Below are 27,646 nucleotides of genomic sequence, written 5' to 3'. Positions count from 1 at the left end.
AGAAATCAAGAAATAGGTGCAGAGATGGAGGTGGCGGAAATAGTGTTTGAAGTCCAAATGTGAACGAAATTCATGGATTTGTAGGCGGCGGGGAATTAAGGTGTGTCCTTTACTAAGGACTGACTGTTTGTCCTCAGTGAGGGGGAAGTCTCAGGGGATAGTGAAGATCTGGCAGGGCTTAGGGCTGGCACTGGGTGTAAAACTGGTGACTGGGTTGGAGCTAGGTGTGGGGGCGGAGTTCGTGACTTCATCAGCAAAGTCAGCGGGATGAGAGGCGATGTTGGCGTTGGTGGTGTCATTGTCAGCGAAGGGAGCATTGGCATTGGTGGTGTCGTTAGTGGAGGGAACGTCAGCGTTGGTGGTATGGTTGGTGGAGGGATAATCGGCATCAGTGTTGTCCTTGGCAGGGGGAGCGTCAATGTCTGGTGACAACTGGACGGAGCGTCAGTGGTGTCGTTGGCAGGGGGAGCGTCGGTGTCTGGTGTCATTGTCAGTGGAGGGTGTGTCAGCGTTATTGGTGTTGTTGGCGGAGGGAGCGTCAGCATCAGTGGTGTCGTCAGCGGAGGGATCGTGGTGTCAACGGTTTCATCATTGGTGTTGTCGAAGGAAGTGACAAGATCAGTGGTGTCAGCGGGTGAGGCGATGGTGACCACATGGTCCTTAGTGTTGGCGGTGAGAGTGGCGTTGGCAGTGGCATCCTTGATGTAGGCGCCATCGGCTGCACTCTCAGTGTCGGTGATGGAAGTGGTATCGTCAGCAGTTTGCAGCATCGCAAGTGACGTGACCAGCGTCAGTGGATGTGACGAGATCGGTCATGTCAGCAGGCGAGGTGATGGTCACCACATGGTCAATGGCACTAGGCACATTGTGGGGGAGGTCCTGGTAGGTTTGAGGACTTGGTCGGGCAGGGTGGGGAAGAGGCCTATGTTTGGTGTTAAGCACAGGTAAGTTTGGTGCACCTACGGTTTTTTAAAAGATACTTTTCTTTTGCGGAAGTAGTATGGGATCCAGGTTTGAAAATATATTATTACCATTTAAGAACTTGGATTCTAAGTAGAAATAAATGGGTTTTTCCTTCTGTGGAGGGCAACTTTTTTTTAAAAAAAAGTGAACAAGTAACTTCTTTAAAAGTGAGTACAAATATAATTACCAAGATTGCATGTGAGGTAAATGACAGGAAAGTGTTTAGACAGTGGAACCTTTAGAAGTACACAAAGATAGACGGTCAGAAACCAGAAGCACCTTCAGTTTACAACAGTTTTATATCGGTTCAAGGCAGTGTTTATTTTGTAAAAGTCTCTAGGCTGTTAGTTTTTGTGGAAGTCTTCTGGCTGGAAAGAAGTCTCCAGGCCATCAGAATTGAAAAGAAGTATAACTGGAAAGAACCCTTAAGATCTTTCAGCAATACAGAGAAATGGGCTGTAAAGAGCTAATTGAGAAAGAAATCAAAAATTTAAGATAGGAGTGATACTTCACTTGGCTTGAATGACTGCTAAGGATATTGCTGGGAAAAAGATTAGATGTTATTCTTGCTGTTATGTTAAGATATTTCAAGACTGTCTCGTATAGTCTTTTTATTATTATGCAATAATTTTAAGTTGTTTTGTTAAAAGAAAAACATTGGCAGCATTGTGTAAATATATTAATTAATTGACCAGCATGATAAACTGCAAGAATAAAATCTATGATCTATTAAGCTAGGTTTTACTCTGGGATTTGAGATATCCAGTACTATCAGAATTTGGGATCATAACAGCAATTGTCAGAGGACAGGAGGGCTGATCAACCACTGAAGTTGTGTAAATGATTCATCTGGCAGTTTGACCACCCAAGGATTGACCCTTATCACGTGGTAAGGTCAATTGCCAGTCATGTGAAAATACTTATTGTAGCTATATATATTCAGTAAACAAGTCAGTAAAAGAGTATAGCACACATTTGTTTTTCTGCCATTTTGTCATTGAGTACACAAAGTGACCAAAACCTAGAAGAAAAGAAAGGAAGCATCTCCAAATTTTCTCACTCATTTTATATAAATGTTATGTCTCAATAAACAGTGAATGGGATTGTGCAAATGTCTGTACAGAATACCTGGAGTCTTTTGGAGGTTTTCTAATTTCCAAACTTCTGATCTTCTGCCTTGCATTCTCCACTATACTTCTGTAGCCATCAGTCAGGTTTAACAATTCCCTCAATCTTATACATGCATCTCCCTAAAACTCCCTTTATTCTCTTCTTCTTGTTCCAGAATTGTTGCTGTTGTCAGAGTTTCATCTCGAATGAGTAAATAATGCAGAGCCAAAGTTCTAAGTGCTCTCTGTATCACTTGGCCCCTGTGAGGCCCAGATGCTACTGGATTGATGTTTCTCTTCCTTACGATGACAATGACATCTGTTAACACTGGAAAAAACAATTAGAACAATTTGTTAACCATGAGTACCTTTCAGCTATCCTCCTTGTTGGTTCTCTTTTTCCACAGATCAGAGATACTGAGGCTAATTGAAATACCTCCATTCATACCCCAGGAATGGCTCCTCCACCAGTTGCTTGTGCTGGTCATCAGAAGCTGAAGCATTTCTAACCACTGAGTAGCTGATTGTCTTCTTGGTCAGAGTGAGAGTCAGCAAGAGACTTGTACCTGATGCTGCTCTGAAAGGTTGCTGAGTTTATACAGGATTATTCAGATTTTTAGATCATTGGCATCTCTTCTGTGGTGGAAAGGACCTGCACAAGTTGCACTTGAACTGGAAAGGGACAAATATCCTTGTGAGGAGACTTTCTAGAGCTAATCTGGCAGGATTAAATTAACATGTTTTGAGAAAATTTGTAGCTCAGGTTGAGTTACTGGGTGTGAGTTTGCTCGCTGAGCTGGAAGGTTAGTTTTCAGACGTTTCGTCACCAATCTAGGTAACATCATCAGTGAGTCTCCGGTGAAGCGCTGGTGTTATGTCCCGCTTTTTATTTATCTGTTTAGGTTTCCTTGGGTTGGTGATGTCATTTCCTGTGTTGGTGATGTCATTTCCTGTTCTTTCTCTCAGAGGATGGTAGATTGGCTCCAAATCAATGTGTTTGTTGATGGAGTTCCGGTTGGAATGCCATGCTTCAAGGAATTCTCATGCGTGTCTCTGTTTGGCTTGTCGTAGGATGGATGCGTTGTCCCAATCAAAGTGGTGTCCTTCCTCATCTGTATGTAAGGATACCAGTGATAGCGGGTCATGTCGTTTTGTGGCTAGTTGATGTTCGTGTATCCTGGTGGCTAGCTTTCTGCCAGTTTGTCCAATGTAATGTTTGTCACAATTCTGGCAAGGTATTTTGTAGATGACGTTCGTTTTGCTTGTTGTCTGTATAGGGTCTTTTAAGTTCATTAGCTGCTGTTTTAGTGTGTTGGTGGGTTTGTGGGCTACCATGATGCCAAGAGGTCCGAGTAGTCTGGCATTCATTTCCGAAATGTCTTTGATGTAGGGGAGAGTGATTATGGTTTCAGGGCCCGTTTTGTCTGTTTGTTTGGGTTTGTTGCTGAGAAATCGGCGGACTGTGTTCATAGGGTACCCATTCTTTTTGAATACGCTGTATAGGTGATTTTCTTCTGCTCTTCGTAGTTCCTCTGTGCTGCAGTGTGTGGTGGCTCGTTGGAATAATGTTCTAATGCAGCTTCGTTTGTGGGTGTTGGGATGGTTGGTCCTGTAGTTCAGTATTTGGTCCGTATGTGTTGTTTTCCTGTAGACGCTGGTTTGAAGTTCCCCATTGACTGTTCGCTCTACTGTGACATCTAGGAATGGCAGTTTGTTGTTGTTTTCCTCCTCTTTTGTGAATGTTATGCCGGTAAGGGTATTATTGATGGTCTTGAAGGTTTCCTCTAATTTGTTTTGTTCAGTGATGACAAAGGTGTCATCCACGTAGCAGACCCAAAGTTTGGTTTGGATGATTGGCAGAGCTGTTTGTTCGAGTCTCTGCATTACTGCCTCTGCTAAGAATCCTGATATCGGAGACACCATGGGTGTACCGTTGGTTTGTCTGTAGGTTTTGTCATTGAAAGTGAAGTGGATGGTGAGGCATAGGTCCACTAGCTTGATGATGTTGTCCTTGCTGGTGAGGTTGGTGGTGTCTGGTGTATGTGTCTTTGGTTCTTCTAATAGTGTAGTCAATGTTTCTTTGGCCAGGTTGATGTTGATGGATGTGAACAGGGCTGTTACGTCAAAAGAGACCATTATTTCATCCTCTTCTATCTTGGTGTCTTTGATGGTGTTCAGGAATTCTTGGGTGGAGCGAATAGAGTGGTGTGAGTCTTCCACTAGGTGTTTTAGTCTTTGGTGTAGTTCTTTGCTAATCTGTAGGTTGGTGTTCCGGGTAGCGAGACTATGGGTCTGAGGGAGGCTCATGGTTTGTGAATTTTTGGTAGTCCGTAGAAGCGTGGTGTGTTGGATCCATCTGGTTTCATTTTTTGGAAGTCTCTCTTGTTTAATTCTCCAGATTTTTGAAGATTTTTGAGTAAGGCTGTGATTCGGTTCTCTAGTTGTGGGGTCGGGTCTATCGCCACCTGTTGGTAAGTGTCTGTATCTGCAAGCAGTGTATTCGCTTTCTCAATGTAACACACTGTAACGCACTAAAACAGCAGCTAATGAACTTAAAAGACCCTGTACAGACAACAAGCAAAACGAATGTCATCTACAAAATACCATGCAAGAATTGTGACAAACACTACATTAGACAAACAGGCAGAAAGCTGAGAAATCACACGAACCTAATTGTAGTCCAACGGGTTTATTTGAAAACACAAGCTTTCAAGCCTTACTCCTTCAGGTGTTAGTGAGAGAGATGATATCAGACACAGAATTTATAACATCAAAGATTCACATTATTGAAGAGGATGTACTAAACAAAATTAGGATGCTGTTAAATCTTTAATCAGTTTGAAAGTTTTAATTGATTAATATGTATATGTATTATGCAGGGACAACGGATAGTGACCAGAAGCAGACAGTATGGCTACTTTCTTTCTTCTGCCTAGCTCCATCTTGCAAGGCACAGTGGGAGCAATGGAAAAGACAGCAGAGTGAGTGGAAAACAGCCTCTCAAATCAGTATGAGCTCAAGTTGTGCCGTAGGACCAGTTTATCCTTTGAGATGTGTTTAATATATAAAAAAAAGGATAAATATCAATTCAGTAGAGATTTTGAAATTTCTCCCTTTGTTTTCAAAACTTGTTTAGAAAAAGTGAGCAGAAAATGCTAGAAGCTGTGGAAAATCTTTCTTTAGTGTGGCTGACTGAAGGATTCTTTTTTTTTTTAACTTTTTTTAAGGCAATGACTAGCGGAGTTCTGCAGAAGTCAGCGCTGGGACCGCAACTATTCATGTTGTATGTGAATGATCTGAACAAAGGAACTGACGACATTGTTACTAGGTTTACAGATGACACAAAGATAAGTGGAGGGACAGGTAGTGTTGGGGCAGCATAATGAGCAAAGAAGTGTCAGATGGAAGACAATGTGGGAAAGTGAGAGGTTATGCAGTTTAGTAGGAAGGATAAGGGCATGGGCTATTTTTTAAATGGGAAGGGCTTCAGAAATCGAGTTGAATATTTTCTTAAGGTTAATATGCAGAAACAGTTGGCAGTTAGGAAGCAAATACAATGTAAGCATTCATTTCGATAAGGCTAGAATACAAGAGCAGAGATGTGCAGCTCAAGCTGTTTAAGACTATGGTCAAACCACTTCTGGAATATTGTGTGCAGTTTTATGCTGCATATCTAAGGAAGGATGTGTTGGCCCTGGGTTCAGAGAAGGTTCACAAGAATGATCTCGGGGATGAAGGGTTTGTCATATGAGCAACATTGTCATATATGTTGAAGACTCTTTGTCTGTACTTGATGGAGTTTAAAAGAATAAGCGAGATCTCAATGAAACTTACAGAATACTGAGAAACCTGGTGAGAATGGATATGGAGAAGATGCATCCATTAGTAGGCGAAACCAGGACCCGAAAGCACAGCCTCAGAATGAAGGGGCAACCTTTTAGAACTGAGATAAGAAGAATTTCTTTAGCCAGAGGGTGGTGAATCTGTACAACTCACTTCCACAAAAGGCTGCGGAGCCCAAGTCATTAAGTGTATTTAAGGCAGAGACAAATTCATGATCAGTGAGAGAAACAAAGGTTAAGGCAAGAAGGTAATAAGGTGAGGTTGAGAAATATATCAGCCATGATCGAATGGTGAAACTGATATTATGGGCCAAATAGCTTCATTTTTCTCCAGCATCTCATGGTTTTAGGGTCTAAAATGGGAGTTCCAAAGAAGTCATATTGGACTCTGACATGTTAAACATTACTTTGTTAAATTTAAACATTAACTTTGTTTCTCTCTCCAATGATGCTGCCAAACCTAGCATTCTCTGTTTTTATTTCAGATCACCAGCATCCTCAGTATTTTCCCTTAAATAAATTTTGAAATTTGCTGAGTAGAGTCACAACAAAACAAAGATAGACAAATGTTGGGGATATTGAGGAACTGTGCAGGTAATGGCTATACCTGCAAATAGACCAGGATATCCTGGCAGAGGAAGTGAACAAAGTGAATGTGGAGTTTAAGAAACTGGAGCCGAGGCAAGGTGATGCGACAAAATACGACCCTGGACAAGACAGGGCTTTCAGATATCAGCCTGTGGGGACCAAAGCAGAAAATGAGTCACGGTGTCACTCCTGCAACAACTGATCAATCTCCACCTTCTATACAGAATGGGCCAAAAGGGCTAAAAATTAATGATGATATTCGACAGCTGCATGAGAGAATAGATTGAATAGGATCGGAAAATAGATCGGGAAAGTTTAGAACAATATTTAACAAGCTGCATGACCTTGAATGAGAGGTAGGAGGAACTGTAGATGCTGGAGAATCTGAGCTAACAAGGTGTAGAACTGGATGAACACAGCAGGTCAAGCAGCACCAGAGGAGCAGGAAGGCTGACGCTTCAGGGCTAGACCCTTCTTCTGAACCTTGAATGAGTCCTGTGAACAGTAGGAGCCAACTGTTTCTGCATATTAACCTTAAGAAAATATTCAACTCGATTTCTGAAGCCCTTCCCATTTAAAAAATAGCCCATGCCCTTATCCTTCCTACTAAACTGCATAACCTCTCACTTTCCCACATTGTCTTCCATCTGACACTTCTTTGCTCATTATGCTGCCCCAACACTACCTGTCCCTCCACTTATCTTTGTGTCATCTGTAAACCTAGTAACAATGTCGTCAGTTCCTTTGTTCAGATCATTCACATACAACATGAATAGTTGCGGTCCCAGCGCTGACTTCTGCAGAACTCCGCTAGTCATTGCCTTAAAAAAAGTTAAAAAAAAAAAGAATCCTTCAGTCAGCCACACTAAAGAAAGATTTTCCACAGCTTCTAGCATTTTCTGCTCACTTTTTCTAACCAGTCACCAGGTTTCTCAGTATTCTGTAAGTGATGCCTGCACTTCTTTTCCAACCCTGTATTGTCTGTACCAGCCAGCAGTTTTGTCTTGCTGTATCTGTTTTCTCTGTGCTGGCTGTTTGTCACACTATAAAAGAGAGAGAGTTTCATTCCAGGCTGCTGCTAGACTTCGCTTCCACTCACAATCATGATCAGTGCCAGAAATAACCTAAGCCTCCAGACCAGCTATCGATTGAGAGGTCCCCGATAGGCAGAAGAACAGGAGACTTGTTCTTTCTCGAGAAAGGCATGAAACTTGTTGCTTTTCTATTTTCTCACTATAACCATTTATTATTACTATTATAATTATTTATTATTACTTAATAAACATTCATATATAAGCAAATTGCTGTTGTTGAGCCTCCTCTTAATTATGTTTACCCGAATCTGAAAAGAACCGCTTGAATACACACTGTGATCTTAAGACACCTTCCATCGCTCCTTCGTCCCTCCATATTAGTACGTCACCGCTGTCGACATTGTACATTAAGTGAGGATTTATTCAGATGGCACAATGACAACTTTAAATCTCCACCTGATCTACTGCTCAAAGTCACCTCTATTTCACTGGTCAGTTTCCCAAGCCTCCGGAAACTCATGTTGCTGCAGAAATATTTGGATTGACTGTGAGAGACGTCAATCAGAGAGCCCACCCACTCTGCCCATTCTCTCCTCTTCCTCTTCCAGAGCTGGTTCACTTCCTATAGGGACTGAAAACCAAGTGAGGAGATGGTGAGTGAAGGGGCAGCTTTTATACAAATTGTATCCCATAATATCCACACCAATCTTCAGGCAGTCTGACTATCCTGTGGGTAATCAGGTGTGGAAATGTCCCTAATGCTGTGTGAGAAGATCCAGCTGAGAGAGCTGTTTAAGATAATAAAATGTGAGGCTGGATGAACACAGCAGGCCAAGCAGCATCTCAGGAGCACAAAAGCTGACGTTTCGGGCCTAGACCCTTCGACAGAGAGGGGGACGGGGAGAGGGAACTGGAATAAATAGGGAGAGAGGGGGAGGCGGACCGAAGATGGAGAGGAAAGAAGATAGGTGGGGAGGTAGGGAGGGGATAGGTCAGTCCAGGGAAGACGGACAGGTCAAGGAGGTGGGATGAGGTTAGTAGGTAGATGGGGGTCCGGCTTGGGGTGGGAGGAAGGGATGGGTGAGAGGAAGAACCGGTTAGGGAGGCAGAGACAGGTTGGACTGGTTTTGGGATGCAGTGGGTGGGGGGGAAGAGCTGGGCTGGTTGTGTGGTGCGGTGGGGGGAGGGGACGAACTGGGCTGGTTTAGGGATGCAGTAGGGGAAGGGGAGATTTTGAAACTGGTGAAGTCCACATTGATACCATTAGGTTCCTTCCCAAAATCCACAAACCTGCCTGCCCTGGTCGACCCATCATCTCAGCCTGCTCCTGCCCCACCGAACTCATCTCCACCTATCTGGACTCCATTTTCTCCCCTTTGGTCCAGCAACTCCCCACCTACGTCCGTGACACCACCCACGCCCTCCACCTCCTCCAGGACTTCCAATTCCCTGGCCCCCAACACCTCATATTCACCATGGACGTCCAGTCCCTGTACACCTGCATTGCGCATGGAGATGGCCTCAAGGCCCTCCGCTTCTTCATGTCCCGCAGGCCCGACCAGGCCCCCTCCACCGACACTCTCATCCGCCTAGCTGAACTCGTCCTCACCCTCAACAACTTCTCTTTTGACTCCTCCCACTTCCTACAGACTAAGGGGGTGGCCATGGGCACCCGCATGGGCCCCAGCTATGCCTGCCTCTTTGTAGGTTACGTGGAACAGTCCCTCTTCAGCACCTGCACAGGCCCCAAACACCACCTCTTCCTCCGGTACATTGATGACTGTATCGGCGCCGCCTCTTGCTCCCCAGAGGAGCTCGAACAGTTCATCCACTTCACCAACACCTTCCACCCCAACCTTCAGTTCACCTGGGCCATCTCCAGCACATCCCTCACCTTCCTGGACCTCTCAGTCTCCATCTCAGGCAACCAGCTTGTAACTGATGTCCATTTCAAGCCCACCAACTCCCACAGCTACCTAGAATACACCTCCTCCCACCCACCCTCCTGCAAAAATTCCATCCCCTATTCCCAATTCCTCCGCCTCCGCCACATCTGCTCCCACGATAAGACATTCCACTCCCGCACATCCCAGATGTCCAAGTTCTTTAAGGACTGCAACTTTCCCCCCACAGTGATCGAGAACGCCCTTGACCGCGTCTCCCGTATTTCCCGCAACACATCCCTCACACCCCGCCCCCGCCACAACCGCCCTAAGAGGATCCCCCTCGTTCTCACACACCATCCTACCAATCTCCGGATACAATGCATCATCCTCCGACACTTTCGCCATTTACAATCCGACCCCACCACCCAAGACATTTTTCCATCCCCACCCCTGTCTGCTTTCCGGAGAGACCACTCTCTCCGTGACTCCCTTGTTCGCTCCACACTGCCCTCCAACCCCACCACACCCGGCACCTTCCCCTGCAACCGCAGGAAATGCTACACTTGCCCCCACACCTCCTCCCTCACCCCTATCCCAGGCCCCAAGATGACATTCCACATTAAGCAGAGGTTCACCTGCACATCTGCCAATGTGGTATACTGCATCCATTGTACCCGGTGCGGCTTCCTCTACATTGGGGAAACCAAGCGGAGGCTTGGAGACCGCTTTGCAGAACACCTCCGCTCAGTTCGCAACAAACAACTGCACCTCCCAGTTGCAAACCATTTCCACTCCCCCTCCCATTCTCCAGATGACATGTCCATCATGGGCCTCCTGCACTGCCACAATGATGCCACCCGAAGGTTGCAGGAACAGCAACTCATATTCCGCCTGGGAACCCTGCAGCCTAATGGTATCAATCTCGACTTCACCAGTTTCAAAATCTCCGCTTCCCTTACTGCATCCCTAAACCAGCCCAGTTCGTCCCCTCCCCCCACCGCACCACACAACCAGCCCAGCTCTTCCCCCCGACCCACTGCATCCCAAAACCAGTCCAACCTGTCTCTGCCTCCCTAACCGGTTCTTCCTCTCACCCATCCCTTCCTCCAACCCCAAGCCGCACCCCCATCTACCTACTAACCTCATCCCACCTCCTTGACCTGTCCGTCTTCCCTGGACTGACCTATCCCCTCCCTACCTCCCCACCTATACTCTCTCCACCTATCTTCTTTACTCTCCATCTTTGGTCCGCCTCCCCCTCTCTCCCTATTTATTCCAGTTCCCTCTCCCCATCCCCCTCTCTGATGAAGGGTCTCGGCCCAAAACGTCAGCTTTTGTGCTCCTGAGATGCTGCTTGGCCTGCTGTGTTCTTCCAGCCTCACATTTTATTATCTTGGAATTCTCCAGCATCTGCAGTTCCCATTATCTCTGAGAGAGCTGTTTGCTCGGTGCTTTGGCTGAACTGTTAGACTGGAGCTGTGTGTTGGATATTGAGTGTGTTTATCGGAAGCATTTCCCTTCTGATTTCCAGGCTGTTAATAGCTCATGCCTGAATATGAGAAGGTGATCTGTAATTATCTGGGAGGGGCAGAGTGTCTGAGGATTCCTCCTGATTTCCTTTTGAGTTATTTCTGTGTTGGTTGCTCGTTATTCTCCTTTAGTTTATAATGGATGAACTTCCCCTGAGGAAATGAGGCCCTATCCAAAGTGTAGCTTTGAGGATCTATTTGCTGTCGGGGGGACTTACACAGGACTGGGAGGCAGTGTCTTGACTGAGTCCCACGATTCAGAGAGATTTATGAACTGGCCTTTCCCAAGTTCCCTTCAACCAGTTGGTGATCAAAAATCTATCAATCTTACATTTAATATCAACCCTGGATTGACTATCATATGTTGTTTGTGGAAATGAATTCAAATCTTCTGCCCTTTGTACCTCAAACTGTTTCTGCCATAAATTTTGAGACAGTATTTCTGGTCCTAACCACTCCCCAACCAGTGAAAATGTTTTCTGTTTTCATCCTTCCTCTGTCTGTTAACATCACATAAACATTGATCAGGCCATCTTTTTATCTTCTAAGTCCAGGAATATACACAGGTTTCTTAGTGTCTCCTCGTAACACTTGCAACCCTGGTTTCATTCCAGTAAATGTATACAGCTCACACTCGAGGACCAATCTATTTTATTCAGACACAATGCTAGAATTGCTCACATCTGTCTGATTTTCATCTTTATTTTGGACTTTGTTTTCTTTGCCACTTCAGAGAGTACTTCAGTGTTAACCATGTTGTGTGGGAATGGAGTAACATTTAAATGAGACCAGGTAGTTGCAGCAGGTTCTCGTCTCTGACGGACGATATTCAGATTTTTCAAATCCACGTGTATTACAAATTTCAGAATTAATGAAATTCTCCACCACAACATGGAGTGAGTCAAGGGAAGAGCAGGGATGCCTTTAAGAGGAAACGAGATAAGTTCATGAGGGAGAAAGAAACAATGAGATTTGTTGATAGTGTGAGGTGAAGAGGGGTGAGAGGAGGCTGGTGTGAAGCATAAATACCAGCAGGAACCAATTGGGTTGAATAGCCTGTTTCCCACTGTAATTTTATGTATATGATATCCTTGGTTAGATTTGAATTCTCAATCCTTGGATTGTCAGTACAGCTCCATAGCAATGCATTTCTTATACCTGCAGTCCCATTTATTCAAATTGCTTTCAATGCCTTTTTAAAATATTTTGCCTGAGGACCTCAGCATTTCCCAAAAGCATGGACTTGGATTTGATAGTTTTGCCAAGTGCTATGCTGAGAGCTAAACTTGGGATATGCAGAATGAGTGAGTGCAGTGTATCTAATTTCCCAGGATGAACCTGAACCCCCAAACAGCTACACTGAAGCAACATTTTTCTTCAAGAAATTCCTGCTCAGTATGTTTTCCTCAAACAATTATCAAAAAAGAGAAAAAAATTGTAATTGTATTCAATATTCTCGATATTAAACTTACGTGAGGAATAAGAGAATGGTCAAAGAAAGAGTAGGGCCGATCAGGGATAGCATAGGGAACTTGTGTGTGGAGCCTGAGGAGGTAGGGGAAGCCCTAAATGAGTTTTTTGCTTCTGTCTTTACGAAAGAAACCAACTTTGTAGTGAATGAAACCTTTGAAGAGCAGGTGTGCATGCTGGAATGGATAGAGATAGACGAAGCTGATGTGCTGAAAATTTTGTCAAACATTAAGATTGACAAGTCGCCAGGCCCGGATCAGATTTGTCCTCGGCTGCTTTGGGAAGCGAGAAATGCAATTGCTTCGCCACTTGCGAAGATCTTTGCATCCTCGCTCTCCACTGGAGTCGTACCTGAGGACTGGAGAGAGGCAAATGTAATTCCTCTCTTCAAGAAAGGAAATAGGGAAATCCCCGGCAATTATAGACCGGTAAGTCTCACGTCTGTCGTCTGCAAGGTGTTAGAAAGGATTCTGAGGGATAAGATTTATGACCATCTGGAAGAGCATGGCTTGATCAAATACAGTCAACACGGCTTTGTGAGGGGTAGGTCATGCCTTACAAACCTTATCAAGTTTTTTGAGGATGTGACTAGAAAAGTTGATGAGGGTCGAGCTGTGGATGTGGTGTATATGGACTTCAGTAAGGCATTTGATAAGGTTCCCCATGGTAGGCTCATTCAGAAGGTCAGGAGGAATGGGATACAGGGGAACTTAGCTGCTTGGATACAGAATTGGCTGGCCAACAGAAGACAGCGAGTGGTAGTAGAAGGAAAATATTCTGCCTGGAAGTCAGTGGTGAGTGGAGTTCCACAGGGCTCTGTCCTTGGGCCTCTACTGTTTGTAATTTTTATTAATGACTTGGATGAGGGAATTGAAGGATGGGTCAGCAAGTTTGCAGACGACACAAAGGTCAGAGGTGTCGTTGACAGTGTAGAGGGCTGTTGTAGGCTGCAGCGGGACATTGACAGGATGCAGAGATGGGCTGAGAGGTGGCAGATGGAGTTCAACCTGGATAAATGCGAGGTGATGCATTTTGGAAGGTCGAATTTGAAAGCTGAGTACAGGATTAAGGATAGGATTCTTGGCAGCGTGGAGGAACAGAGGGATCTTGGTGTGCAGATACATAGATCCCTTAAAATGGCCACCCAAGTGGACAGGGTTGTTAAGAAAGCATATGGTGTTTTGGCTTTCATTAACAGGGGGATTGAGTTTAAGAGTCGTGAGATCTTGTTGCAGCTCTATAAAACTTTGGTTAGACCGCACTTGGAATACTGCGTCCAGTTCTGGGCGCCCTATTATAGGAAAGATGTGGATGCTTTGGAGAGGGTTCAGAGGAGGTTTACCAGGATGCTGCCTGGACTGGAGGGCTTATCTTATGAAGAGAGGTTGACTGAGCTCGGTCTCTTTTCATTGGAGAAAAGGAGGAGGAGAGGGGACCTAATTGAGGTATACAAGATAATGAGAGGCATAGATAGAGTTGATAGCCAGAGACTATTTCCCAGGGCAGAAATGGCTAGCACGAGGGGTCATAGTTTTAAGCTGGTTGGTGGAAAGTATAGAGGGGATGTCAGAGGCAGGTTCTTTACGCAGAGAGTTGTGAGAGCATGGAATGCGTTGCCAGCAGCAGTTGTGGAAGCAAGGTCATTGGGGTCATTTAAGAGACTGCTGGACATGTATATGGTCACAGAAATTTGAGGGTGCATACATGAGGATCAATGGTCGGCACAACATTGTGGGCTGAAGGGCCTGTTCTGTGCTGTACTGTTCTATGTTCTATGTTCTAAACACATACTCATACTAAAACTTTTCATCACCAACACAGCATGGGTTCAGAGTGAATTGATGGCCCATTTTACACTCTGGCTAATAGTCTTTTCCATGGCTCTCATGGTGCATGGAAAAATGGAAGTATAGGCAGAGGAAAGAACGTAGCTGCATTGTCTGCTACTGGTCTGCATTCTGTGTCCCTGCTGGAAAGAGAGGGTCTTTGACAGTCAAATGAAGAAAAACAAAAGACACGTATGCTATTCTAACCCCCCCCCCCCCCTCCCCACCACCGTCAAATAACAGATGGGCACAAACTGTGGACCAGTCCCCAACTGAGTCACCCTCTTCAGCGAAGGAACAGAGGGAGTTCCAAAAAAATATCATATTTTCTTTTCATGTTTTACAGAAGAACGATACCAAACTACAGCAGAGAATACAGACAGGATAGTGGATGCAGATGGATCTTCATCATCACCCAAAGGACATACGCACAACTATGGGAAGATATCCAGACCCTTCACAGCATTGCTGAATGCAGAGAAGGTTGTGCAGTGAAACCATCATCTTGAAGTAGGTCAGGTCAGGACAGCTTTGACATATCATCAGATCTGAAACTGGTCACTGGTGTGGAGCCTTCATTAGAACTGACCTTTCTGAAGGTTCGGCTGTGGGTGATCGGTATGGATGAGGCTGGGAAAAGCATGAGCGGCTCCAAGTGCGGTGAGAGCTTCAGTCATTCATCAAGCCTCATGAACCACTAATTCCTACGGGTGAGACACGGTTCAAATATCAGATGTATGAAGAGAGTGCTACACTTATCTAATTTGAAGTGTGTGCCTGTGTGTGCAAGGACATCTTCATGGAACCAAAACATTTCAAGTGTGAGGTTTGTGACAAAGCATTTGTGAAATCTACCCACCCATTGGTACAGCAGAGAATTCACACAGGGCAGAAACCATTCAGGTGTCAGTTATGTCAAGCAGCTTTCACCCAATCTTCCAATCCTGTAACACACCAGAAGTCTCATGCAGGTGAAAAGCCATTCACATGCAATGTTTGTGACAAATCCTTCCTGCAATCATCATATCTCCGTGCACACCAACGTAGTCACACCGGGGAGAAACCGTTCAAGTGCAAGGTTTGTGATAAATCATTCTCACTATCTTCAACTCTCCACCGACACAAACGTACTCACACAGGGGAAAAACCATTTGTGTGCAAGATTTGTGACAAATCATTTTCGCAGTCATCAACTCTTCACGCACACCAACGCACTCACACCGGAGAAAGACCATTCACATGTAATGTGTGTGACAAATCATTCACACAGTCAGGGAATCTCCGCACACACCAACGCACTCACACAGGGGAGAGACTTTATAGGTGTATGGAGTGTGATAAATCATTCCCTAACTCGTCAAGACTCCTGCTCCATCAGAGAATTCACACAGGGGAGAAACCATTCAGGTGTCAGATATGTCAGGCAGCTTTCACCCAATCTTCCAATCTCCTGACACACCAGAAGATTCATACAGGAGAAAAGCCATTCACATGCAAGGTTTGTGACAAATCCTTCCTGCAATCATCATATCTCCGTGCACACCAACGTAGTCACACTGGGGAGAAACCGTTCAAGTGCAAGGTTTGTGATAAATCATTCTCACTATCTTCAACTCTCCACCGACACCAGCGTACTCGCACACGGGACAAACTGTTTGTATGCAAGATTTGTGACAAATCATTTTCGCAGTCATCAACTCTTCATGCACACCAACGCACTCATACTGGAGAAAAGCCATTCACATGTAATGTGTGTGACAAATCGTTCACACAGTCAGGGAATCTCCGCACGCACCAACGCATTCACACAGGGGAGAGACTGTATAAATGTTTGGAGTGTGACAAATCATTCCCTGACTCATCAAGACTCCTGCTCCATCAGAGAATTCACACAGGGGAAAAACCATTTATATGCAAGGTGTGTGAGAAATCTTTCTCAAAGTCATCGAACCTACGTGCACACCAACGTGTTCACACTGGCGAGAAGCCATTTACATGTGATGTATGTGGCAAATCATTTTCGGAGTCATCAAACCTCCATAAACATCAACGTCTTCACACAAGAAACGTAAACAAGGGAAGCAGATGTATGTCACCAATATGCTGTTGAGGGCTTCACGGTCTCTGAAGAATGTTAATTTTGAAATAGAATGTGGGTCCTTCCTAACATAACCAGCAACAGCACAACATGTGGCGGAAGTCATCAAACGAGCGAAGACATTGAATATGTCAGAACAGTGTCTTTCTCAGATAAAATAACAAGACAATGAGTCAAAACCCTTCAAATGTTGCAGGAGGTTGTGATGCCCATTAAGGAATACATTTTTTACTATAAGAGACTATTGGACGAACAGATGAGGTGATTGTTCAAGATGGCATCTTGTACAAAGGCAACAGGGTCATTATCCCTAAAGAGATGAGAAGAGAGATGCTGAAGCACGTCCTACACAAAAAATAGAGGAATTGAGTCGAGTGTGAGGAAAGTAAGCGATATACATTACCGTCCAAACATGAGCAATGGATGAAGGACCACAGTGCTTGTATTGGACATCAAACTAAATGAGATAAAGAGTTGCTCATGACTAGTTACATCCCACACAGCCCATGAATGAAGTTTGGGGTACAGCTCTTCAATCTCACTGGAAATGATTATCTCATCAGATTTGACCACTTTTGAGACATCAGGGAGTCACAGCAGCTGATGTCACTGAATCTGAGTGAGATCATTGAATGTCTGAAATGACATAATGACATTGTTAATGACATAGTGACAATGATCTCAAATCACGACTGAAGATCCGACACCTTAGAAAAGCTTGGGAAGTTCAGCAATGCCTATATCTGCCAGTGAAGCCAAAGGCTGGGGAAATGTGTAAATTGCCAAAGGGATCACTCAAAATATCGAGTACATCCAGCACTGATGTATACAACACAATCTTAAAGTAGAGATTTACAATTACTAAAGGCACAGTTTTGCAATTAATAAAAGCTCCTTGTGTTTTCAAATACAGTCACTGAGAGCAGACCACACGGAGGCTGCTCTTCTAAATGATAAAAAGCTACTGAGTCCGGACGTAGTGACAACAATGAGTGAGAAGATGAAAGAGAACTGACAGAAATTTAATAACTTTAATACCACTGCCAAATTGTGGCAGGAGCTGAGAACTGGAGTGTCATTCAGAGAGCATACATTCAACGCATTCAACAAAATTCAGCTCGCTTGGCCATTTGGGACCTGTAAACAGAAGTCATCACCCCAGTCACACAGAGTGAAAATGACTGGTCACATCCATCATCAGTACTGCAGTCATCTATCTACCTGCAACTTAAGAAGTTGCTCCTTCACAGCAGAGAGATGGAAGAAGCAAATCTGATTTCAAAACCTGAGAAAGCAACTAAACAGCCATCAGTCCCAACCATTTTCTTGCAATGCACCAGATCAGCAGCAACAGCCAACACACCAGCAATACTTGCCACGGTAATCATATTCCCCCAAGAAGCAAAGTCATCTCAGGAACTAGGCGACATGAAATATATAGCCCCGTGACAACTTTTCGGTGTAACATGAGAAAAGCTGAATGCTTTAAAGTTATATGGGTAATACTGAGTGGGCACGAATGAAATTGAAATAGACCAGAAAGAACCAACACATTTTTCTCCATGTCTGATCATTTTCTCTGTAAAACGTAAATTGAAACTGATAGTGCTTGTAATTTTTTTAATATATAAAACACAGTGTTCTGATAAATCTCTTTGTGCACTGTCACTTCCCATGTTCTCTGACCTCATGTCACTTTATGTCATTTAATTATTAGTAAGGATATCGGACAGTAGCCATTATACCTACCTTATGAAGCAGACTCCTTTTCCAAGGGGCTCCCGTTGGTTCTGTTTCCAGTGCACTGGATGCTTTGTCCAGTTCAGGTCAGTGTATTTCTGTGCACCCTATCCAGTTCAGATAAGGGTACTGCAGCAATCCCTGTCCAGTTCAGACTGGGGTGTCCTTGCTCTCCCTATCCAGTTCAAATATGGGTATTCCCTGTGCTCCGTGTCCAGTTCAGACCGGGATATTCCCGTGTTCCCTGTCCAGTTCAGAAAAGGAGATTCCAGTGCTCTCTGTCCAGTTCAGACCGGGTGGTTCCCAAAGTGTTTACAGCTCTCATTGGAAAACCTGAGATTGAGGGGGTGACAGGAGATGAAGGATTGGGGAGAATGTGAATGACGTAGCCTAGATTAAAATCCTCATGCGCAGCCAAAAGGAGAATGTGGGTGTGTGTTCATCTATAGATTATTTACAGGCTGAGCTGCAGTTTGGGATCTTCCTACAACTGAGTGAGTGCAAACGTCAGAAATCGAGATCTGACCTCGTAAGAGCTGTCTGCAAGCAGTGGAGTCTGACCATTTTTGACCTTCTGATGGAGGGAAGATCTTTAGTGAAGCAGCTGAAGTGTGTTTGGCCGATGACGCTGAGGAACACCTGCGACAACTCTAACCATCTTCCTGTGTATCAGGTTTGACTCCAACCAGCGGTGGGCTTTCACCTGAATTTTATTAATTCCAGTTCTCAGAGTCATACAGCATGAAAACAGACCCTGCAGTCCAACCAGACCACGCTGAACATTACCCAAACTAAGCTAGTCCCACCTGCCTGCTCCTTGCCCGTACCATTCCAAACCTTTCCTATTCATGTACTTATCCAAATGTCTTTTAAACCAAACTCCTTGGTCAAATGCCACATTCAGTCAAATGTGCTGATATCATGGGCGATCACTCCCCTCTGGAATTCATCTCTTATGTCCATGTTTGAGCCAAGGCTGTAATGAGGACAGGAGCTGATTGGCCCTGGCAGAAGACAAACTGTGCTTCACTGAGCAGGTTATTGCTAAGCAGGCGCTACTTATTCGCATAGTTGATGGCACCTTCCATCACTTTACTGATGATTCAGAGTAGACTGGTTGTGCATTAATCAGCTGGATTGGATTTGTCCTGCTTTCTGTGTGCAGGACATACGTACGTAATTTTCCAAATAGATGCCAGTGTTGGAGTTGTACTGGAATAGTTTGGCTTGGGTACAGCAAGTTCTATGGTACAAGTCTTTTGTACTTTTGCTGGAAAGTTGCCAGTGTCCAGAGCCTTTGTGGTATCCAGTTTTTTGATGCTACTTTTTCTTGATATCACATGGAGTGAACTGAATTGGCTGAAGACCAGCATCTGTAAGGCTGGTAATCTCTGGAGCAGATCATCTATTCCTTTCAATTTCACTCATGTGCTGACTTCACCAATATTGAGGATATGGATATATGTGGGGCCTCCTCTACCAGAGAGCTGGTTAATTGTCCACCACTTAATTCTGGATGTGGCAGGACTGCAGAGCTTAGATCCATCGGTTATGGAATCGCTTTGTCTATCCCTTGCTATTTATGCTGTTTGGTCTTCTTTTGGAACTGTAAACAGTCAACACCTCAATTTTCAGCATACCTGGTGCTGCTTCTGACATGCCCTCCTGCACCCTCTATTGAACCAGACTGGATCTCAGTGATGGTAGTGGTGGAGCAGGGTATATGCTAGCCCATGAGGTTGCAGTATGTATTTGCATACGATTGTGCTGTTACTGATGACCACAGCACTTTATGTATGTCCAGTCTTGAGCTGCTATATGTCTGCAAAGATGCTTAGCACAGTAATGGTGCTGTACGACAACATGAAGTAAGATATTTTCAATGAGAAGGCAGGACTTCATCTCATTATTGGTGAATATAAAGCCAGGTAGACTTTTCCTTCTGGTTTGTTCCTTCACCACCTGCTGCACAACCAACCGAGGAGCTATGTCACGACCAGCTCAACTGTTGGGAGTGCTGCCAAGGCACCCTTGGTAGTGGACATTAAAATTCCACCCCTGGGATACATTCTGCACCATTTCCACCCTCAATGCGTCCTCCAAGTGTTTTCAATATGGAAAACTGTTTGATCAGTCGAGGGCAGGCAATACATCGTAATGAGCACGAGGTACCCCTGCCCATTTTTGACCTAGTACGTGAGACTTCACAGTGTCCCAGATCTGGCAGATCATATAACTAGAGTTCTAGGTTGGACTTTTAAGTAATTAGTGGGAGAAAGAAACATTTAAAAGAAAGAACATTGCAGAGGTGCAGAATGATGAATAGAGAAACAATAATCAAAGTGTGACAGAAAGGAACAGAAAATATAAGCAGACAAGCACAGCAGAAATTAGAATCAGAATAAGTGATGATGATAAAAGGTTTCTTAAAGTTTTAATAATATAGTTAGCTCCATCTAAGTTAAAGGTACCTACAGCACAACGAGTTAATGTTCCTGACAGAAGAATTCACCGAGAAGGTATCCTGACAGAAGACAGAAGAATTCATCAGAGAAGACTCAGAACATTCCAGAACAGACAGTCTGGTTGTGGTTTTGAAAGTCGAAATTTTAATTTAAACAATTTTGGTTTATATAAGTGGTACTTGGAATTATTGGGACAGCATACCATTAGAAACTTGTTTTATTCAGGAATAGTTAATACTTATAAGGAATCTGTTTGGTTTGTTAATAGTTTAGTTAACTTGTTTATTGTTAGAGTTAGATAAACAAGTTGTTACTTGATTATACAGTAAGTGTCAGAGGTTTATTTTATTTAACCACTCTTTTCTAACATTGGGGCTTGTTTAACAGATTATAGGGTGAGGCATGCCTCTCTGCGTGTTTCAGTTTTATAAATCAGAGGTGGGGTCAACAACCACTTTGTAACTGATTGGGGGCTCAGGTCCAGGATCTGGCCAGCTCAGGTCCAGAACTGGAACAGGTTAGGACAGATCAGGTTCAGGATTAGGACAGATTTGGGCTATGTAAGGTCCCAGCAGACTTAAACAGACTTGGGGACTAGTATCTTAGAGCTTTAAATGAAGTGGAAAATCTGTTTAATTTTGCTTTCTTTTTGTTGGTTAAGTCAAAAGTGGTGAAATGGCTCTTCACATTGCTGAGGATGTTTTACAGGTCGAAGGTGCTCCCCAAATTTGCCAAGGAAGTCTAGAAGGATGGAGAAAGGGGACACTTTTAGAAGTAGCGAACAGGCTAGAATAGGGTTTAATGAGGGCTAAGTGGAAAGCTGAAATTGTAACAGACAAGCATTTACGTATACCAGAGAAACAGACAAGTGCAGTGCAGTTAGAAAAAAAATTAAATTGCAAATGAGACAATTGGAATTAGAAAGTGAACTTAAAGAATGGGAAAGAACGTATGAATTTGAAAAGATGAATTCGGAACTTGAAGCCTTTTTCATTTCCTTTGAGAAACTGGCTGAACAGATGAACTGGCCAGACACTATATGTGTAATGTTAATTCAGACCACATTTGCAGTGCTGTCAGAGGAGGTGTCAAGAGAACATGAAGTAGTAAAACAGGCTATTTTGAGTGCCTAAGAATTGGTACTAGAAGCATATAGACAATGGTTCAGAAATGTAAGAAAGGAACCAGATCAGACTCATATTGAGTTTCGAAGAATTAAACAGAGCAACTTTGATAGATGAATGAGAGAATGACAGATAGAAAAGACATTTGAGGATCTTAGAGATGTTTTGCTGCCGGAGGAGTTTAGAATCTCAGAAATAATCAGAGGGACAGAAAGTTAACACAGCGAGAAGAGCTGCAGAGATGGCGAATGAATATGCATTAGTGCGCAAATCAAAATCTAGCTTCCAATAGCAATTTCATTCCACGAGGGATCGAAACTGGGAAAGAGAGTGATCCTTCATGAAAAACAAAATATACATCACTGGGAATAGTTTAACACACGTGTAAAATACTATGGGGAAAACAGCACGTGTCCCTTCAAAAGATGATGTGCTTTTTCTATCTTAGACATTCAGAAAGGATGTCTGTGTGTTTGCAGGTGTACAGAGCATCTTTTGAAACATGTGTATCAAAAGGCTATATGTTAACAGGTAAAGCAGCATTTTTACCAAGACAACATTTTTAAAAATTTAGCCAATTAATTTAAACTGGGCCCTGAGTTACCAAAACCCAATTCAATTTAAATCTGATGGTTTTGACAACATAGAACCAATCCCAGGTAAGAAATTGATTTGTCATCAAGCGTATAACAGATATGGGCATTTGGAAAATCGGGAGAGAGCCAACTGTCATCTGCCAAGAGATCAGCTCTTAGCTCTAAAAGAAAGAATCACTGGCTCTCACAGGAATATCTAAGACTTAGATTCAGCTCGATCTAAATTCAAGGTGTCTATGGCACAAATAGTTAATTTTCCTGGCAGAAGGATTCACTGTGAAGGTGTTCCTGTCAAAAGAATTCTTTGGAGAAGACACAGGACATTCAGGAAGACGCAACTTGGCTGTAATTTTGAGAGACTAAATTTTACTTTAATTTTGTATTATTTAAGTGGGAGTTGTATTCATTGTAACAGCATACCGTTAGAATCTTGTTTTATTTGGGAATAGTTGGTAGTTAGAAGGAATTTGTTTGGTTTGTTCACTGTTAGAGTTAGATAAATAAATTGTTACTTGTTAATTATAACATGAGTGTCAGGGATCATTTTATTTCGCCACTCCTTATAACAGATTGGGGGCTCTGAGATTGTTCCTTATGTTGCAGAATATATCTGGGAAAAAGCTATTTTACATTTAGGAACGAGTAATCAGGTAAGATTAAGGATCGTTGAAGGAATAGCTGTTGAAATGTGGAAAATGTAAAGTTCAGTTTGAGGGATGCAACTTTGGTCCCAAACCTGTGTACTCACGTAAAGACAATTACTTATGAAGAAAGAGTTGTCTAAAGTAGGCAGGAGAAATAGACTCAGGGTAAGGTCTGTCGATGAGCACTGACAGACAGATAAAATTATAATACTCAGCAAAAATTTACTCAGGTCAAAAAGAAGGATTTGATGACAATAATGACAATCCACAGTTGACAAAGTTGGAAAAGGAGAGCTTCTAATTAAAAACTAAGACATACAAAGTGACACAAATTAGTGGTGGACCACAGGTTGGGATTTCTTTTTTAGGAGCAAGCAGCAGATGACAACAAGTTAATAAAATGGGAGAAAATTGTTTATGGAAGTAAATTGGAAAGGAATATAAAAATCTAGCTGCAAGAGCATCTATAGTATAAAGAGAATAGTTGAAATGGAGCACATAACTGGAGAATTCATAATAGGAAGCTGGGAAATGTCAGATAATTTAAACCAGTATTTTGCAATGATCTTCACAGCAGAAGATCTGATAATAATTCCAAAGATATCAGATAAGTAGGTGATAATTGGAGGAAAAGCCTTGCAACAGTCTCTATCACTTCTGTTCTGAAGAATGACCACTGGCTTCCTCTCTACAGGTGCTGTCAGACCTGCTGAGTTTTTCCAGCAATTTCGGATTTTGTTTCTGAAAGTAGATAACTTGCCAGGACCTGAGGACCAAAGGTTTTAAAGGAAGCGGGTGCAGAGATAGTGAAAGCATTAGTCAAAATGTTTTGGAATTCAATGGATTCTGGGAAGTTTCTATCACACTGGACATCTGTTAATGTGATGCCACAGTTTGAGTTGGGAGGGAGACAGATACAGAAAATGATAGGACTGTCAGACTAACTCTGTCCTTAGGAAAATACTTGAATCCATTATTAAGGAAGAAATAGGGCATTCACAGAGCTTTATGCAATCAAGCAGACAACATGTCTTCATAAAGGGGAAAACATGTTGACAAATCAACTAGAGTTTTTTGAGGATACAACAAGATGATGGGAGATGATAAAGGAGAACCGGAAAATGTATTTGGATTTCCAAAAGGCATTCAGTGACATACCACATAAAAGTTGATTACAGATGTTAGGGGATGATGGTATTAGCACACATTAAGGATTGGCTAACACACAGAAGCCAGATCTGGGGTTGTCTTTTTCAGCTTAGAACAACTTAACTCACAGGGTGCCACACCTTGGTCTTTATGATTTATGTTAGTGACTTGTAGGAAAGGGCAAATTGCAATATATCCAAATTGACTGATGATACAAAAATAGATGGGACAGCATGTTGTGATGTGAATACAATGAATCAGCAAAGAGGTAAAGATTGGTTGAGAGTGACCGGGCATAATCCGGGCGGGTGTAATGTAGGAAAATGTGAGACTGTGGTGGATTTTGGTAGAAAGAACCAAAAGTCATATGATTATTTATACAGAAAAGGAATGCAAGAAAGCGCAACACAGAACAATCTGGATGTTCTTGTGTGTGAAACACAATGTTAGCATGTAGGCACGGCAAGTAATCACGAAGGCAAATGGAGTTTTAGCCTTTATTGCAAGGGCATTCATGTTTAAAAATGTGGAACTCGTGTTCCAACTTTACAAGGTATCGGTTAGGCTACACCTGGAGTGTCTTTGCCGCACCCCACTCCTGTTCCTACCCCAGAGATCTGTGGAGGTTAGATGACTGAAAGTATTTTTAAAAAGAAGTAGCTAGATGTTTTAAATATCAAGAAGTTGAGGGCTGGCATCAAAGAATAGTTGACACGTGAGGCAGATCATCCATCATCTTATAGAAAGGCTATAAAGAATAAATGGCCTACTCGTGCTCCAATTACTTAGGTTCTAGTTTTCCATAACTCAGCCTGGCCAAATCTCCTTTAAATCTCCTTGTCCCTTGCCCTAAACTCACATTTCTTCTATCATTTTATCTCCACTCGTGCCCTCTCTGAGCTCATCTTGTTTACAAGATGCACCTCCTGTTCCCTCAACCCAATTCTCACTGAATTGCTGACATTCAGTTTTCCCTTTTGGTCGCACATTAGATGATATGTTAGGTGTGCCACCATTAGTTGAGAAAGGAAAAAAAGTGTTAACATTTTGAATCCAGTGTGAACTTTGTTCAGAGTTGTTCTCAGGTTCCCATGTCAGTGCTGCTTTTGGTACTGTGGGTCTTCCTTTTCTGACCTGCTGTCAAACACATGTGAGGACACTCATTCCACATTAATCTTGTCAGTTTGAAAGCCTGTGAGGATGAAGGATGCTATTCCCACACTAGAAATCTCTGTCAAACATTTACCAGGGGAGCTGAGACAGCAGCTGCAATAAGTGAGATTTTATTCAGATAGGACAATGACAAGTTTAAATCCCCATTTGATCTACTGCTCAATGTCACCTCCATTTCACTGGTCAGTTTCCCAAGTTTCGGGAAATTCATGATGCTTCAGAAATATTTGGATTGACTGTGAGAGACGTCAATCAGACAGCCCACCCACTCTGCCCATTCTCTCCTCTTCCTCTTCCAGAGCTGGTTCACTTCCTATAGGGACTGAAAACCAAGTGGGGAGATGGTAAGTCAAGGAGCAGCTTTTATACAAATTGTATCCCATGATACCTACACCAATCTTTAGGCAGTCTGACTATCCTGTGGACAGTCAGGGGTGGAAATGCTGTGTGAGAAGATCCATCTGAGAGAGCTGTTTACTCAGTGCTTTGTGCTGAACTGTTTGACTAGAGCTATGTGTTGGATATTCAGTGTGTTTATTGAAAGCATTTCCCTTCTCATTTCCAGGCTGTTTTGTCGATGGTTCATTTCTGAATATGAGAAGGTGAGGTGTAATGATCTGGGAAGTACAGATTCTCCGAGAAAATTGACCAATTTCCTTATGTTTGTTGAAAAGCATGTATGTATTGGGAACTCGTTATTATCCTGTAGAGTGTTATTCACTGTCCTTGAGGAAATGAGGTCCTGTCCAAAGGGTACTACTGAGGGTGTGTTGGCTTTTTGGGACCATACAAAGGAATAGAAGTCAGCAATTTAGTGCCTCAAATATGTCCCACTATTCTGTGAGTTCAAAGTGCTAATGTGATTGAACTTTACTTTCCTGCCCTGTTCCCAGGTCCCTTCAAATGTTTGGTAAGCAAAAATCTCGCTTTTATATCAATCATAGATTTCGTACCATTTTTTATTTGTGGAATTGAATTTCAGTCTTCTGTCCTTTGTGTCGCAAACTGTTGTCTCCAGAAAGATCTGCCTGTAAATTTTTAGATAGTCTTTCTGGTCCTAGACTCCCAAACCAGTGAAACTACTTTCTCTCTGTTCATCCTTCCTGTCTTTTAACAGGAGCAATTTATCTTATTCTGACACATCGTCAAGATTGTCCAGATCTCTCTGATTTTCCTCTTAATACTGGAATTTGCAGTGATTGTTTATCATTGTTTGCTCAGGCATTTCAGAGGGGTCAACCATGTTGTGTGGGTCAGGAATCATATGTAGACCAGCCCAGGCAACTGCAGTGGTGTGTTTTCTGGAAGACAGTTTTGGGTTTCTGTAACAACCTGCCAATTTTCATGTCTGCATTCTTCTTTTCCATCTGTTTTACAAATTCCAGAATCAATTAAATGGATTGCCACAACATGGGAGTGGTTGAAGTGAAGACCAGAAATGTCCTTTGCAGGAAATGAGGTAGGTTCATGAGGGAGAGAGGAACAGAAGGATTTGCTGATAGGCTGAGGTGAAGAAGGGTAAGAGGAGGCTGGTGTGAAGCTTAAGCACCAGCATGGACCAATTGCATTGAATCGCCTGTTTCTTACAGTGTTATATGTTTGTAACTTGCCATGGCTGGATTTGAATTCTCAATCTCTTGATGTAAGTTTGCTCGCTGAGCTGGAAGGTTAGTTTTCAGACGTTTCGTCACCATTCTAGGTAACATCATCATGAGCCTCCGACGAAGCGCTGGTGTTTGTCCCGCTTTCTATTTATCTGTTTAGGTTTACCTAAACAGATAAATAGAAAGCGGGACATAACACCAGCGCTTCGTCAGAGGCTCATGATGATGTTACCTAGAATGGTGACGAAACGTCTGAAAGCTAACCTTCCAGCTAAACAGATAAATAGAAAGCGGGGCAAACACCAGCGCTTCGTCGGAGGCTCATGATGATGTTACCTAGAATGGTGACGAAACGTCTGAAAACTAACCTTCCAGCTCAGCGAGCAAACTTACATCCAGAACCTCAACCTGAGCTACAAATCTTCTCAAAACTCGCTTCTCAAACTCTGGAATGTTAATCCAATTCCAGAGCAATTCAGCTGCCATTACTAGAGTTACATCTATTAAAATGTCTTTAAATGCCTTCTGTAAAGATCTTACCTGAAGGCTGGGCTCAGATTTGACAGTTTTGCCAGTGCTGTATCTGATGGCTGAAATTGGGATGTGCAGTTTAAGTGAGCACAATGTACCTAATTTCCCAGGATAAGCCAGACTGCTTAATCGGCTACTTTGAAGTAATATTTCCCCTGCAGTAATTGCTGCCCTGTGTCTTTTCCGTCAAAAAGTTATCAAAAAGGGAAAGAATGTAATTCTGTTGAGTGTTTTCGATACTAAATGGACACACTCACAGTAAGACTTTTCTTATC

General features: G+C 43.1%; 2 protein-coding genes across 7 annotated transcripts in view; one reads left to right on the top strand and one right to left on the bottom strand.

The window, feature by feature from the left end:
• Window positions 1–2,023: 2,023 nt before the first annotated feature.
• LOC125446408 (uncharacterized) lies at window positions 2,024–8,051 on the bottom strand. 5 transcript variants are annotated; one of them, XR_009442925.1, is made up of 3 exons: window positions 7,839–8,051; window positions 5,907–6,015; window positions 2,024–3,184 (listed from the first exon to the last, which is right to left on the bottom strand). XR_009442925.1 is itself a non-coding variant. In XM_059639648.1 (2 exons), exon 2 carries the CDS (start codon window positions 4,377–4,379, stop codon window positions 3,114–3,116), a length of 1,266 nt encoding a protein of 421 aa, XP_059495631.1. In that variant the 5' UTR covers window positions 4,380–4,634; window positions 7,839–8,051; the 3' UTR covers window positions 2,024–3,113. The 5 variants fall into 5 exon arrangements, 4 of the variants coding, with proteins under 4 accessions (XP_059495631.1, XP_059495632.1, XP_059495630.1 ...); XM_059639648.1 differs by lacking the exon at window positions 5,907–6,015 and having other exon boundaries at window positions 2,024–4,634; XM_059639649.1 differs by lacking the exon at window positions 5,907–6,015 and having other exon boundaries at window positions 2,024–4,634; window positions 7,871–8,051.
• Window positions 8,052–8,144: 93 nt separating this feature from the next.
• LOC125446401 (zinc finger protein 235-like) overlaps window positions 8,145–27,646 on the top strand; it is a 29,427-nt gene continuing 9,925 nt past the window's right edge. The window contains exons 1-2 of one of the 2 annotated variants that reach the window (XM_059639692.1): window positions 8,145–8,189; window positions 14,594–16,249. In XM_059639692.1, coding sequence (XP_059495675.1) covers window positions 15,047–16,249 — 1,203 coding nt within the window. In that variant the 5' untranslated portion in view covers window positions 8,145–8,189; window positions 14,594–15,046. Of the gene's footprint in view, window positions 8,190–14,593; window positions 16,250–26,619; window positions 26,696–27,646 lie in introns of those variants that run through there. The other variant, XM_059639691.1, reaches the window with a different exon arrangement.

This window comes from Stegostoma tigrinum, chromosome 34 (assembly GCF_030684315.1).
Source record: "Stegostoma tigrinum isolate sSteTig4 chromosome 34, sSteTig4.hap1, whole genome shotgun sequence".
Taxonomy (NCBI): Eukaryota; Metazoa; Chordata; class Chondrichthyes; order Orectolobiformes; family Stegostomatidae; genus Stegostoma; species Stegostoma tigrinum.
The sequence above is the reverse complement of the archived record's forward strand: the minus strand, read 5'-3'. Positions and strand labels throughout refer to the sequence as shown.